Source organism: Musca autumnalis, unplaced genomic scaffold, assembly GCF_047663935.1.
Source record: "Musca autumnalis isolate F117 unplaced genomic scaffold, ASM4766393v1 scaffold_1, whole genome shotgun sequence".
Classification (NCBI taxonomy): domain Eukaryota; kingdom Metazoa; phylum Arthropoda; class Insecta; order Diptera; family Muscidae; genus Musca; species Musca autumnalis.
The window spans coordinates 101554074-101570830 of NW_027411644.1; the positions used below are offsets into that span (position 1 = coordinate 101554074).

Sequence of the window (16757 nt, forward strand, 5' to 3'; positions counted from 1 at the left end):
TGCACGTTTTCATATAGCCAACATGTAACCGTACCTCCCAATCTAAGGTATTTTTAGTATCATGACCACATTTTTAAACCAACATGGCTGTAATTTTGCATTCCGTGTTCTCACTGCGTATAAAATCTTCTTACAAAACATTTTCAACAAGGATTTATGTTTCGATGTAGCCTATTTTATGGTAACCCGATTATATAATATGGTATTATAGTGTCTACGGGGGTAGAAATCCTCCTTGCAAACATTTCTTGATTTAGCTCCCATACAAATGCACAGCTAAACTTGTATGAATTTCATGCAAAATCCCTTATTTCAAAAGTGCAGTCATCAAAAGATTTGCAAATATTTGCAGCCCTAATGTGGTTATTCCGTATCCAGAGAGTCCAATTTCATTCCCCAAAAAATAATAGAACCTAAGTTCGGCCAAGTTTACAAGATGCACTCTATGGAACAAGCGCGTAAAACCCATAAAACAGTAAAAAATTGAATTTTTTTAAAATTTATTGCTATATAACTAAGTACCTCCAGACCCCAAACTAATTTTTATATTTTAAATCTCACCCTCTGCTATTAATTAAAAATAAATCTTGTCCAGTTTCATTACGAATTTATTTAACATTTAAACAAATATGAAGTTAATTTTTTTGCAACCATTTTTTAAAATCTGATGCAACAAAAACTCTTGTATTTGATAGTGATTAACTGAGTGAATATTTACAACAACAAACATGAAAAAACAAAATCTTTTTTTTGCAAAGTGACTGTATAGTCCGGTCAAAATAGACATTGAAATAGCAAAAATTCCCACAAAGCTGAATTTTGGTGGAGAGCTAGGATTTGTCATTAGAAGCAACGTCCTAAAAGTCCCCATCGATCCTATGTGTGCAAAAAAAATTATTCGGTGTCAAAGGTCAAAATTGATGGGTTTTTAGGTTTTCGGATTTATTTTTTGAAAACGGTTGATCTAGTCAAAAAGTGACTAAAGTAAATATTGTAGACAGAAAAATTATCTACAAGTTTGACCCTTACAATTTTTTTCTTAAAAGGAACCATTCTTGAGATATAGCTGTTCTAAAAAACACGTGATTTTTATGCACTTATAAGGGAGATATGCACATATTCAGACGAACCGGCTAAAATAAGCGAAGTAATCGGGTCGGTCCCCCAATAATATATATATTTTCTTGAAGAGCGAAATTATAGCTATCTTCTAACAAAAAATTCCAACAAAATCGGAATGTGTTTAGTAGAGTTATTCAATGTTAGAGTCATTTTATGCAAGAATAGCCCATTTAACCCACATGTATAATCGAAAGCCCAACGGGAACGACCCCAACGAAAACTCTCCGATTTTTTTCAAGTTTTGTCCGAAGGTAGGGTTTGTTGCGCTCATTACGGAAATGTATAATTTTCAACGGTTGCGGATACTGTTCGCCGGTTATTAGACCCGAAAGGCCAAATTTAAAAACCGGGTTAGACCCGGTTCTACTGAACCGATTACTGCAAAGTGGATATCGTTTGAAAGCTTACGGAAGTATCTTACACATAGTGTCGTTACTTTAACCGGTTCGCCTCATAATGTACTTACGCGGCTAATTTTTTATTTGACCTTTAGATCGAGATATCTCGAAAATAGTAAGTCTTTTTTAAGAATCATAAGGACCAATCTTGTAGACAATTATTGAATCTACAACTTTTACTTTAGCGGGCTTTTGCTAAGTATTACCGTTTTTGAGAAAAATTAAAAAAACTGAATAATGCCTCCAAAAATGACCTTTGACCCCGAATAACTTGTTTTGCACACATGGGATCGATGGGGACAAATAGGACGTTGCTTCTAATGGCCAACCCTAGCTCTCCAACAAAATTCAGCTTTGTGGGAATTTTTGCTATTTCCCCCTTATACGCATGTCTATTTTGACCGGACTAGTAATCGATACAATGGAAAATATTTCGCAATTTTATAGTTCGATTTTTTGACTTTCGCGCCGCTAGATCAGTGGTTTCGACCAGTGTGGGACGGTGGTAAGTACTTCCATCTTGTCTGAAACGAATTTTGTCCAAACATATGTGGAGTGTAAAATCATAATTTTGATGAGACCTATTTGTATCATATCCTGAGGCTACAATTATACTTCGGTGATGATAAGGAAAAAAATAAAGTGAAGCACAAAACTTCATTTGTCTTCATAATTTTCTCATACTGTTTAGCAGTCAATTTGTCTAAAATAGAATAACAAAATATTTGCAATGGCAGTAAAACAAATGTCTAATTGGCTTTAAAGGCTTTCATATACTTCCATTCCCACAATACTGAACTCATTATTATTGTTGTTATAGAATGAGTTTTAAGCCTTGAGAGCTCTATGTAGTTCGAATATGACATAAACTTGGAGTATATTTATTATGGAATTCGCATTTGATAGTGGAATGATATGACATAAAGAAGTAATTCAGATTTCATTAGATGTTTCTCTCAAAAACAGCATACAAACAAAAATTTTTAAAATATTTTCTTACAAAACTTGTTAATGATGAACATTTTCTGCTCAGAAACTTAAGAAAAGTGTAAGTTTTAATTTGAAATTTTCAAACATACAAACATTTTTATGCGTACGTCCCTGGTGTCTATAACCAATAAATGCACAAATGAATTCTACAATACATGACTCATTTTACATGATTTCCAACATTTTTGATTTTAATTAATTAATTTAACAATTAACTACATTAAACAAATTTTTTGCATACCAAAATCTACATCAAAAAATAACTTAAATTTTTCTCCATGAATTCTTTCTAATCAATAGCATTTTGCTTGTTTTATTAAAAAATTATGCACTTAACAATTCGGTTTGGTACTGATCTAATAAATGAGAAATGCCAACAATCGATTGAATGTGTTAGAAAAATTGGCGGGAAATAAAAGCTTTTACAAATGCTTTGTTTCTTTACTTTGTAATACTCTACGGATTGATATCTGCGATTGTCATTTATTTGGTGGGATTTTTGCAAATTAAGGTATGCATTTTTACAGTGGGTCAATGAAGGAAATATAAGCAAACTAATTAATATCCAACTCTCAAACTTCACCTGCACAATCGATCATGGGCAGTATAACCCTATTAAGATACGTATCGATGAAATGCGTTCACGAAGCAACGAGATCAACCGTAAGAACGATTTAAAAGAATTCAACATAAATACAAATGCTTAGTACAAAAAAACCTACTTGTGTTTAATGTTTAAAAGAAACAGTGAATTACGACGATCACCAGGAAAGGTATTATAACAGTTGAGAAAAGAGACACTACATTTATTGTTATCACCGATTTCTAAAATTTGATTGGATTCGATTGTAAACATGTGCTCTGTTCCAGAACCTGCAAGAAGCTACTACTTTTTACTACGATAACACTTTTTCCTTTATGTTATCGGAAAAAATAGTAAAAATTAGTAGATTATTGCAGTTCTGGAACAGACCAATGGTAATACTAAGTTGGCAAAAAAATTAAGACACCCATCCAAAATTAAGCGGCGGTAAAGTTTTGTACACCCCACGAAGGAAGACCAAATACCAAATCAGCCATTTCGGTTCTATGATGTGGCTAAAACCTTCAAAATCCCGGAAGTACCTTATATGCGGTTATATTAAAACGTAGACATATACATACTTACAATTCCTGACAGGAATGCTGTATATTCCCAACGAGACTATATACTGAATTTTACCCACTTATCTAGGATAATGCGTCTAATACCGCAAATCGGAAGGTGCCTATTATAAGGGCAATATCAAAAATGGATCTTTACCGATAATTCATTGCAGGAATGCTGTATATCCCCAACGAAAAAAACATACAGAATTTTACATATTCATGTTTTCCGAAAATCGGGAGCTACCATTCTGTAGGAGTATGTATATCAAAACGTCGACCTATACGGACAAACTCCCGGCGGAAAAAATGTTCCCCCAAAAAATGCAAATTTCAGTCATTTTGATTAGATAATATGGTTAAAACCTCTCACAATGCCGAAAATCAGGGGGTACCATTATATGTGGACTATATCAAAATGTGCACCAATACTGACAAACTTCCGGGGGAAGTTAGTTTAGCCCCAAAGAAAGCTTAATACCAAATTTTACCCATTTCGGTGAAAAAAAATGTGGTTACAACCTTCAAAATACCGAAAATCGGAAGGTACCGTTCTATGGGACTGTATCAAAACGTGGACTTATACTGACAAATTTCTGAGGGAATGTTTTTGGCCATAAAGAGGACTAAGTAGGATTCTATATATGCGGGATATTATGGCCACAACCTTCAAAATTCCGAAAATCGAGAGGTACAGCTCATATAAAAACGTGGACCTACACTGACAAGTGGAAAGTTTTATACCCACAACGAATACAAAAAACACATTTTTAGCCATTTCGGTGGGATATGGAGGCCCCAAACTTAAAAACGCCGAAAATCGCGACGTACCGCTCTATGGGCGTTATATTAAAACGCGCTATATTTTAATTAGGTGGATTTTTTATAACCTCAGCATTTATGCTAACGAGGGTATATACACTTTCATACGAGCAAAATGTGCCTCTTCGAAATAATGGTTTTAGACCCCAAGTATGTTTGGACGAAATGTGTTTCCGACAGTTTGGAGTCAATTTAGCAATGTCCGTCTGTCTGCCTGGCTGGCTTGTGCTCACGATAACTCTCGAACGATGCAACCGATCGGCACCAAAATTTGGCCTTTGTAATATTTTGTCCAAACTTAGTTTATGTTCGTAGATTGGCCATATCGGTCCACTCCTACGGGTACCTCCCCCACAAGATAACTCTCGAAAGGAGTAACGAATTGGTCATAACTTTGGACATTGTAATATTTCTACGATACATAGATAAAGTTCTAATATGGACTATGTCGGTCCCCTCCTTCGGGTACCTCCCACACAAAAATTCGGAAAAGTGCAGTTTAAGACCTCCTCTCGAATCCGTTTGCTTTTGATGTAACAATTTGTATTCTCTGCCCCCATTACGACTGTACAAGTTTTTTAGGGGCAAGCCCATACTTCCTGATCCAAAATTTGGCAGTCGTAATATTTTGCCCAAAGTAAGTCAAGTTCTAAGATGGGCCCTATTGATCCTTTGGGTACCGATCCCATAAACTTTTCGCTAAAATGGTGCGCACGATAACTCTCGAAGGCAGTAACCGATTTGGTCCATACTTTGTACATCCTAATATTTCTACAAAATGTAGGTCAGGTTAGAATATGGACTATATATGTAAACTCCGTCGGATACCTTCCACACCAAATTTCGGAAAAGTGCAGGTTAGGACCTCCTCTCGAATTGTTATGATTTTTCTTGCAACAGGTTGCACTGAAGGCACCTATTACAATGGTACATGTTTTTTTCAGTGGCAAGTTTATACTTCTTGAGAAAATGACCCGGAAACTGTAAAAAAAACCCTACGGCCAGCATGTGTAGATGCCGAACCGAATACGTCGTTGGTCCACACTTTGCTACGATATGCAATAGAATATTAGATGAAATTTGAAGATGGTGCTTATAGGTCCACTCCTTCCCCCACAAAAGTTCTAAAATATTCGCTAAAATGGTAGGCGCAATATCTCGTAATTGGAGCAACGGATGTGGTCAAAACTTTCGATGACATGCGAATTTTGTGCTTATAGGTCCACTCCTTACGGTACCTCCCTCCCAAAAATTCGAAAATATTCCCTAAAATGGTAAGAGCAATATCACGTAAAAGGAACAACCGATTTGGTCCAGACTTTGGATCTTGAAATATTTGGTCCAAACATAGTTTATGTTCAAATCGGTCCATTCCTTAGGATACAATCCACTCATTATTTAAGTGCTGATAAGGGTCTGTGCGAGAATCGTATGGAAATTTTTACCGAAGGTACTCCTAGGTAGACCGATATGACGTTTTTCGTGGGCAAGTCCATATTTCCTGATATAATAAGACACACTTCCAAAATGGACAATGTCAGTCAATTACTTTAGGTACCTTCACCGCAAAACTTTTGAGATTTTATCCTAATTCATAACTTTGTCGGCAAGTTCATACCCTAAATACATTCGTCTTTTGGGAAAAGTTGTTTCAATTCACTAAATGCCAAATTTCAGCCATTTCGGATGGGTATTGAGGCCCCAAACATAAAAATACCGACAATTGGGAGGTGCCGTCAATGGGGGGCCATACGTGGACTTTTATACCCTCAATAAAGTCTAAGTACCAAATTTCAGCCATTTCGTGGGATATTGAGGCCACAAAATACCGAAAATCGGGAGGTACCGTACAAAAAGCAGGTGATAAGTTTTATACCTGCAACGAAGAATTAACGCAGATTTTCAGCCAGTTTGGATGGATATTGAGACCCCAAACTTAAAAATACCGAAAATCGGGGGTACCGTTCTTTGGAGGCTATATAAAGACGTGAACATATACTGACAATTTTCTGATAGAAAGTTTTATATCCTCAACGAGGATTAATTACGAAATTTCAGCGTTCATCATTTGTAGTGGCAGGTGCTAACGACAACTTTCGAAATAAATACTGTACTGGCCCAAACTTTGAATGTTGTAATATTTCTTTGAATCTTAGATAAAGTTCGAAAATGGACATGGGTAAACATTTCCACGCAATGCAGGTTTGAACAATGGGGCGATTTGAACACCTTATTGGGCCCTTCGCGTTTCTGATTCCTGGGATTGCACTGAGCAAAAAAGTCCACTAGACCTTATGTCTACGGTGAAAATCAAGCCTCCAGATTTTGACTTGAAGTTTTTTATCCACAAGGCCAAAACTGCCGGAAAGAGCATTCCAATGCTTTTGCGATGTATTTGAGAGTTCTTAATTACACTATGTAACAAATTTCGGGTCATGGTTTGGGGTGGGAAATTCCAAGTGGGGGTGATAGTATTCGGCAGTAGATCAAAACCCCAAAAGCGTTTTGGATTCTCAGGCCAAACTTTTTTTAGAGCCCCTTAAATATATCACCCTAACCAAAGGGTATGGGTCCCCAATACTATTATGAACTACACTTCGCAATATTAAAGATAAAGCTTAGAAAATTGATAGAGACCTTTGGATTACATACAGAGTCATTGGTACAAAAAATGGGTCACGTCGGTCCATTTTTTGTATAGCCTCCATATAAGAGTATACATACCTCGATTTCCAGTATCTTTTACGTTTTACTCATATTTTCAAACGACTTTGGCCAAATCCCTGTATGTCGAGTTCTAAGTATCAGGTTTTGTTATAGCCCCCTTATATAGATACGCCCTTAATTTAGCTATTTCGAGAGTCTGAACCGTATTTTCCAATTGAGTACCTTCTAATATGGCATCGTCGTTTCCCAAGGGCGAAGAACACCTTTTCGCAGAAAATTTTCAAAGAGAGACTATGTTTCGGAGTAGCTCCAATATAAAGGTACCTCCTGATTTTACCTATTTTTTTGAGATTTTATCCTAATTCATAACTTTGTCGGCAAGTTCATACCCTAAATACATTCGTTTTTTGGGAAAAGTTGTTTCAATTCACTAAATGCCAAATTTCAGCCATTTCGGATGGGTATTGAGGCCCCAAACATAAAAATACCGACAATTGGGAGGTGCCGTCAATGGGGGGCCATACGTGGACTTTTATACCCCCAATAAAGTCTAAGTACCAAATTTCAGCCATTTCGTGGGATATTGAGGCCACAACCTTCAAAATACCGAAAATCGGGAGGTACCGTACAAAAAGCAGGTGATAAGTTTTATAATTTAGCTATTTCGAGAGTCTGAACCGTATTTTCCAATTGAGTACCTTCTAACAAAGCGACAATAGCCCAACCACCTCATATTACTTCAGAATAAACCAGTCACCACTTTCAACACCCACCTTATAAATCAGCATCCACATCCAACCCATCTAAACTTACATCCACCATCACAACCTCAGCAACAACCTATAAACTCACATCCATCATCACAGCATCACCTACACACTCAACTTCACAACAAATCCGCAATAATCCAGCATCTATCATCATTACATATAGTCCAACCACAACACACAGTTTCTTTAAGGATGATCACAATGGACCTCAAGGTCTCCGAGTGAAGTAGCTGCCAACAACGGTAGCTGCGCGTCCTAAAACCAAACCAAACCAAACCACCTTCTAATATGGCATCTTCGTTTCCCAAGGGCGAAGAACACCTTTTCGCAGAAAATTTTCAAACAGAGACTATGTTTCGGTGTAGCGCCCATATAAATGTACCTCCTGATTTTACCTATTTCGAGGGTCTTGACCACATTTTCCAAATGATTTGGCTGAAATTTTGTATTTTTTTATATATAGTATACCTATTTTGGTATAGCGCCCATATAACGGTACCCCAAGTCCATGTTCCGAACCGATTTGAATTGTGATTGGACAAAAGGCCAATTTTTCATTTTATGATAAATTCTCCATATAAAGGTACCTCCCAAGCATGTTCCGAACCGATTTGGTATGGGGTGTGGTAAATTCCAAATCCCCAAAACGGGTTTTAAATTTTCAGGACAATTTTTCATTTTATGGTAAATTCCCCTGATAACGGTACTCAAGTCCACTTTCCCAAACGGACAAAACTTTATGTTTTGTGAGTAAAAAATAGTAAAAAATACAAATTACCATTTCGGTGTGGGGCCGGGCCTCCTCCTGGCTACATCGGTGATGTAGCCCACATAAAAAGGTAAAGACTATATACGACCTCGAGTATATACGTTTTAACCTATATTGTTTTCGTTTTAACCAAAAGGTAATTACACGTCTGAGCATGGGCGGAGTTTATTGCCTTTTATTATACCTCATAGCCACCAAATTTATTAAAAATCCTACAGTTTTGATGTTTCTTTGTTTTAATGAGGTAACATTGATGCGAGTTTTGTTACCATTTATAAGGATCAGACATGCATACGTCCATACATAAGTACATATTACATACTAATTGACCAGTTACCTGTGAATGACAAATCCCATGAGTGAAAAATTTAAAACCCCTTTGTTTCATAATTAAATATAAAATTGGCCTGAGAATTCAAATCCCTTTTGGGGTCTTGCTCTTATCACCTAAATCCATCAACTCCATTTGGAATTTACCACACCCCGGTCCAAAATGGTCTGGAATATGGACTTGGGAGGTACCCCAATTTTTTATAAAATGAAAATTGGTCTTGCTCTTCTGACCTAAATCCATCAACTCCATTTGGAATTTTCCACATCCCAATTCAAATCAGTTCGAAACATAGACTTGGGAGGTACCGTTATATGGGGGATATACCGAAATATATACCTATATTGAAAATCTTCTGCAGTAAGGTTTTCTACTCCCAAAAAATGAAATGAAATGAAAATGTTCTACGAAAGGGTGATCTTCGACCTTGGGAAACGAAGATGCCAAATTAGAATATAATCTATCGGTAAATAAAGCCAAATTTAGGGGGTATTTAGGGCTATACCAAAACGTGGACCTACATATATTGATTATGGTTTCTATGTGCATAGATGGTTTATATGTACTTAGTACTCAAAATACAGAGATTTGGAATACTGAAAATAGGTGTATACCCTTATAGGGGGGCTATAACAAAAATGGGCTGACATGACGCATTTTTTGTACCAATGACTGTATATAATCCAAAGGTCTCTATCAATTTTCAAAGCTTTACCTTTAATATTGTGAAGTGTAGCTCATAATATTGGGGACCCATACCCTTTGGTTAGGGTGATATATATATGGTAACATGGGGCGCCTTCGCCACGTTTTTGTTCAAAATGCTCTCATATCGACACCATTAAAGTTTTTCCAAATATTATTTTTGGTAAAAATATTAGCAAATCTTGACTATAAGTTTTGATATATAAATGATTATATTTTTGTTTTTAAAATATTATTATTGAGAATTTACAAAATGTATAAAAGGTGGCGAAGCCTCCCCACCCATGGGGTAGCTTCGACGGACTCTAAAACTGACATTTACCATACTTCCTCCTTAAATATCAACATTATGCATAAAATTAACATGTTGTCTGTTTAATAATCAAAAATTATTCTAAAATTTACAAAAAGAATCATATTCTAGCGGTAAATTGAAGTATGTACATACCTTGAATATAGGTGTAAAAATGAAAACATTGCCAAATTATATAGGTTTAGCACAATATTTGATTTCAACTTCACATTATAGTGTGGTATATAAATAGCATAAAGAATTTAAGTTAAACCGGACATATTTCTCACATTAACCCACTACACCCCTATCATGGCGTAGCCGCCCCACCCCCTACATAGTTCATAATATGAATATATTGACATTTATAATTACTTTTATCATGCAAATCAATTGGATTTATATTCTTCACTAGTTGTCTATTAACGGTATAAAATATAATTTTGATATCACAAAATGTATACAAGATATAACAAAATATATATACCATGAATATTTTTCGCAATACCCCAAAAACATGAAACCGTGTGCATCATCAATCAAATATTTGACAGAAATGTCAACTTTTGGGAGATGAAAGATCTTCGTTAAACTCACAATTTTCCCTTTAACGACATTTCTCTAGCAGTTATAGTTTTCAAGAAAATCGGCGCTGGCGAAGGCGCCCCAGTGGCGAAGCCGCCCCATGTTACCATATATAAGGGACTCTAAAAAAGTTTTGCCTGAGAATCCAAAACGTGTTTGGGGTTTTGATCTACAAACCGAATACTATCACGCCCACTTAGAATTTCTCACCCCCCAGATTGACTGTTGCACAGTTTATTGTCATGGCAACAAAGTCATAGTGTTGGATCGGAAATCTCAATGGTTTGGCTGTTATATGCCGTAATATCAAAAAAAAAAAAAAAAACCTGGATAAAAAAACTTCATAATCGGGAGGCTCGACTTTCCCAGACTTATGATCTAGTGGACTTTTTGCTCAATACAATCCCAGGAATCAGAAACGCGAAGGACCCAATAAGGTGTTTTTCCTTCCATACAAATGTAAAGTATGTATAGGTATACATTTTGACACGATCAAAATGTGCTTCATCGAAATAATGCTTAAGACCTCCATATACATGTGTAGACGAAATCAATTTTAGGCTGGTTAGAGCGCACGATAACTTTCGAACGGGGTAGCGATTAAATACAAATTTTGTACATCCTAATATTTTTACCAAACTTAGTTTAAATTTGACGATGAGCTATATCGGTGCCATCCTACGGCGACTTCCTCACAAAAATTAAAAAATGTTTGCTAAAAAATGGATCGCAACATAACTCTACAAAAACCCCTTCAGCTCGAATTAACTGATGGTCATTTAAAGTTACGAAATTAGAATCCGATTTGAACGAAACTTTGCTCATCGTAAAATGTATTGCATATGTACGTCAACCTACCATAGGGTCTATATCGGACAACATCTTCGGATACCCCCTAACAAAAGCTCAACATTTCGCAAATGTGCAGTTTAAGAGATGTCTATAGACAATTTAAAAATGTTTACTGAAGGTACTCCCTTATGATTCTATTTTCAGCAATATTTGGGATTATTTGAACGTAAATTCTCCGTGAGTTTTCTCACTTTCTCCTCTAAGTCGAAACGACAGAAAGACAAAACTCACGGGGAGTTTTCATTCAGAATAACCCCCATTTTTGCGTCGGAAACTCTATACTTCCAGACTTAATGGTCCAATAGCTCTAACTAAATGGCTTGAGGGCACGATAAATAAGAAGGGAATGATTCCCAAAATAAGATCAACTTTCAAGATGGACAATGTTAGCCCATTCCTTCAGGTAACCACTTCGCAAAAGTTCATCACATTTGTGATTCAATCCAAATCAAATTTATTAGGAAAAAGGTAGGCATTTATTCGGAGTGTTCATAATAGTCAATATGAATACACAAAAATTCTCGATATTTTTGTCGACAAGTAAGTTCATGCATACATACGTCCAAATAAGGCCACAAAATTCTGAGAACCCAAACATGATTTTTGAGGAAAAGAATACCGGTTGTTTAACCGGCATTCGATCTGTCCATAGATGTCTCAAATCGCACAGGTTTAGGGTATATACTGGTTACTGGTTTCAGTATAATATGCAGTCGAAATCGCTTATAATGTCATAGTTTATAACGACATATCGGTTATAACGAAGAAATCCGAAAGACCCATATTTCTGCGACCATTATAGTCCACCCAAATATCGCTTATAACGGATATAGCGACCAATTCCGTCGGTCCCCTGACCGTTGTTATAAGCGATTTCGGCTGTACCACTCAAATATTAGGTGTGTTCGTTTACTCAACAATTCGTACAAATTTGTACAAGTTCAGTAACTTCTTGTAATCGGCTAAGGTCTTTTGCATTGTACTGAAGAGTAAACGAACAACATCCAGTAACAATTTGTACAAATTTTGAGTAAACGAACACACTGAATATGTGGGAATGTTGTCTTGATAATAAAAAGTCGATTTAATGTTCATTAATTGAAAAATGTTTACTCGGCGAAAGTTTTTTCAACAAAGTTTCAGAAAATGTTACCAAATCGCATTACAGCTTTCAATTTCATAGCTCCCCGCGCGGTGCTCTTGAAGCAACTTTAAATGGAAGGTGCATACACCTGGGAAGTTTTTGTGGATTCTGAAACTATAATGTTCATAGTCCCAATTTACATTAGGCGAGTTTACTTGCGGCAATTGTCAGTTTGAAGGAGAGAGAGGTGAGGTATATGGTAACCCTTTGCCTCTCAACACCCTCTCTCACCCACAAACTGACAATTGCCGCAAGTAAACTCGCCTAATGTAAATTGGAACATAGATGAGAAAAAACAAAAAAAAAAACGCCGGAGCGCTTTTTAAATAAATCACTATTCAAGTTGACATTTTTAGAAATTTTTTGGGCTTTCACGATTTTGCTTGGAATCGAAATGGGACTAAAGAAAATGTTGTAGCTATGAAAATTCTCTACAAGATTGACCTTTATGATAATTTCGTAGGTTTTACCGTTATTAAGATATAGAAGTAGAGAATTTTCACAGCTACAACATTTTCTTTTGTCCTATTTCAGACAAAAGACTTGCGGTTTCCAAGCAATATCGTGAAAACCTAAAAACCTTAAAAAAATGCCGACGCGATTTATTTAAAAAGCGCTCTGGCGATCTTCATCTATGAAGATTGTAGTTTCAGAATCCACACAAACTTCCCAGGTGTAAGCACCTTCCATTTAAATTTCCTTAAAGAGCACCGTGTCCAATCCATTTTAAGAAACAACAAATTGTAATATTTATTCAATAAAACTTCTATTTCATTAGGGCTACTAAATATACAACTTAAACTTAAAACTACAAACAAAATGTAACTCAACACGCAATATAATTAAAACTTAAAATCTATCACACAGCTATTTTAATTTAATGGCAGCTCTCAGTTTTGCCGAACGACTACGACTGTTTCGTGTCATCTCCTGATGGCTGGGTACTAGAACATGCTTATTCAATTGTTTCCAATTTGATGAAACAAATGATTCCACCAATTCTTTGTCGTGGGTAACATCATGACCACAATATTTTAGTGGTACAGGATTAGCTAGACCTTCAATTACATTGCCATTCAAGTGCCGCTTTACAATGGTATCTTCGAGCGAGTGAAATGTAATGGCAACCAAACGTCCCTCTGGTTTTAGATATTCATTGGCCAAAATCATGCCATAATTAATTTCATTCAATTCATTGTTAACAAAGATGCGCAGAGCCTGGAAAGTTTTGGTTGCTACATGGGTTGGACGTTGCATTTTATCCATGCGATAGGGTGTGTCACTGAGGCATGATGCAACCAAATCGGCTAGTTGTTTGGTGGTTTCAATCTTGTGAAAAGCTGTGCGTGCTTCAACAATAGCTCTGGCAATCTTTTTTGCCCCCTTTTCTTCGCCATATATGCGCAAAATTTTCACAAGATCAGCCTCCTCGGCTTTGGCTAAAACATCGGCAGCGGTAATTTGTTCGGAATTATTACCACGATCCATACGCATATCAAGGGGACCATTTTTGGAGATGGAAAATCCGCGATCTGCTTCATCGAACTGCATTGAGGAACAACCAAAATCGAAGAGCATACCATCCACACTGTGCGGCTTAACATTGTGTTCGTCGAGCAAATGAGGTAAATCGGAAAATTTACCCAACAATGGAACCAGACGTCCTTCATATTCACTACTCATTTGTTTAGCAAGATCATACGCCACAGGATCACGGTCTAAGGCAAATACCTTAATATCCTTATGGCGGTTTAGTAACTCTTTTGTATGACCACCGGCACCAAATGTCATATCTACAAATGTTTGTTGCTGTGAGGGATTTAGAAAATTAATTGCTTCTTGACACAATACCGGTATGTGAGGTATTGTGGCTGTTCGGTGGCTTCCTTGGGCGGCCACAGTACAATAGGCAGATTTTATTAATTTTATTGGCCACATTTTTTATAGTTTTGTGTTTTGCTGATATTTCTTCTACTCGTATTAATTTTTCTTTTTGCTATCTTCGTTGAGGTATTGCAAAAATTCGGATGACAAAACTTGATTACACTGCTGAGCCGACAAACCTGTGGCAGTTGAATCGTAGACACGTTTATATTTACGACCGTAAGTGTTATTGGCTAAACGTTCAATTGAATCGATTTGTTTATCTATTCTTGCAGTGGCGTCCGCTGTTAAAGCTGCAGGATTCGAAAGTTTTGTTACTTGTTTTCTAATCTGTTCACCAAGATCCCTGATAAATATAGAATGAATAATTTACGTTTCCTTTTAATTATAATATGATATTAATGAATTTGTTTACATACATATATTTTGTGTGCGGGATTTGGTTGTAACAATTAGTGTTTTAGTGGGACAATAGATGCATGATAATTGGGGGTAATGTAAATGAATGAGGTTAAGCTAGACTGTAGAATTTACGTTTAACTTTAGGACAGACGGATTGTTTTGGCCAGACCAATTTTAACTTTCAAAAAAAAAATCAATAATACCAGAAAATATGAAGAATGTTGGATTCTAAGGATACATGTTCAAAGATATGCTAAGATTAATTTTCAACCACCGCAGAGGTCTTTGACTACACCGAGAATTTAATATCCACAAAAAATATTATTTTTCTTATTTTTTCAATCACCTTCCCACGCATTTACTAACTTAAAATTTTTATTTTTCCACTTATACTGCAGGTCCAAGCCTACTGAATGCATTTTGTGTTGAAACCATGGGTTCGTTATTTACCGCCTGACCCATTTTGGCATATCCATTTTGCTGTTGTAATAGTTTTCCTGCTTAATCCGGTGTGTCGTGCGGGCCTGTGCCGCATGCTGGGTTGATGTTTAGCACGGTGTCACCAATCCATGACCTTTAGGTATTTATACGGTTGTCCCGAGCGTAGTTTAATCAAAACTTCTCGTGTTTTTCGTGGCATCTGAAGCTCCTCGGCTGCGATAGATGGGGATATACTCCGAGGACCGCATTCCCACAATAGTTGGCTTGCTCTAGATCATGAAGATCACTCACGGTAACATGCGAGCAACTACTGTAACGAGGGTGTGCATTGTGTAGCAGAACTTGAAGAATTTTTGTCCCATCAAGTAGATGGACCACTGATGACATGAGGAGACAACCTGTTGCAGTTCTACTACGGGCGGCATTCTGATAGATTTGAATATTTTCCATCGCGTTGCACTTACGTATATTCGAGTTAGAAGTTAAACAGTTCCGGAAATATCAAACGTTGATAACTTGGGTTGAGATTTTTTAACAATTCAAAAAACCATTTTGTAGCCTGGAAAGTTGTCTTTAAGATGGCATGCAAAAATATTCCGTTTACAGTACCGTTATACTAAAATTTTTCCGGAAAACAAAAAATGTGCATTTTTAAATTGAGCATTGAAAATGATTTAACACAATAATCGATTAATAATTTCCAATTTTTTTGCTTTTTACGCCATTATTAGGTCAGGAAAATCATTTTTTCTATCGGAATCAATGTCAAAACTACTGAAAACGATAGGGAACCAATTATTCCACAATTCTAATTACTAAAATGGCATAAAAAGCAAAAAATTTGGAAAATATGTATTCATTGATTATTGTGGTGCGTCATTTTCAATGCTCAATTTAAAAATGCCAATTTTTTGTTTTCCGGTAAAATTTTAGTATAACGGTACTGTAAACGGAATATGTTTGTATGCCATCTTAAAGACAGCTTTTCAGTCTACAAAATGATTTTTTGAATTGTTAAAAAATCTCAACACAATTTATCAACGTTTACATTTTTTATTTCAGGTTGCATCATTTTCAGTGACAGTCACTGTACGTACACATATTTTATATCTTATAGCCAAGGCGAATTTATTGCACCATGCTTATAACTTTGTAAAGTATAAGTTACATGAAACCTTAAAAGTAAATATGCCGCAAACAAATGGGATTCGTTTAATGGCACAAAAATAAAACATAAAATAATTACTATTCGGAGCAAGTTAAATGTAGTGGCTGGATTTGAAACTTTTTTCACAAAAAGTTTTCAAAAATTAATTTTTTGTCGAAAATAGCCGGCCTTCGGCCGGGATTTAAGACTTTCTCCCATGGACAGATGCTAAAAAGGGCTAACGCGACCATATTTTTTTTAAATTAATTTTTTTGTCAAAAATCATATGG

At 36.1% G+C, this 16757-nt stretch overlaps 2 protein-coding genes across 5 annotated transcripts in view; both read right to left on the reverse strand.

Annotated features, from left to right (window-relative positions):
• pug (pug C-1-tetrahydrofolate synthase, cytoplasmic) overlaps positions 1 to 16757 on the reverse strand; it is a 99992-nt gene that overhangs the window by 37466 nt on the left and 45769 nt on the right. The window contains exon 2 of one of the 4 annotated variants that reach the window (XM_073986450.1): positions 13343 to 14823. The exons of the other annotated variants lie outside the window; for them this stretch is intronic. Coding sequence (XP_073842551.1) covers positions 14574 to 14823 — 250 coding nt within the window. The 3' untranslated portion in view covers positions 13343 to 14573. Of the gene's footprint in view, positions 1 to 13342; positions 14824 to 16757 lie in introns of those variants that run through there. 4 annotated transcript variants of the gene reach the window in all.
• LOC141403701 (probable methyltransferase-like protein 15 homolog) lies at positions 13343 to 14531 on the reverse strand. Its single transcript, XM_073986513.1, has one exon. The coding sequence runs from the start codon at positions 14529 to 14531 to the stop codon at positions 13461 to 13463; it is 1071 nt and encodes a 356-aa protein (XP_073842614.1). The 3' UTR covers positions 13343 to 13460.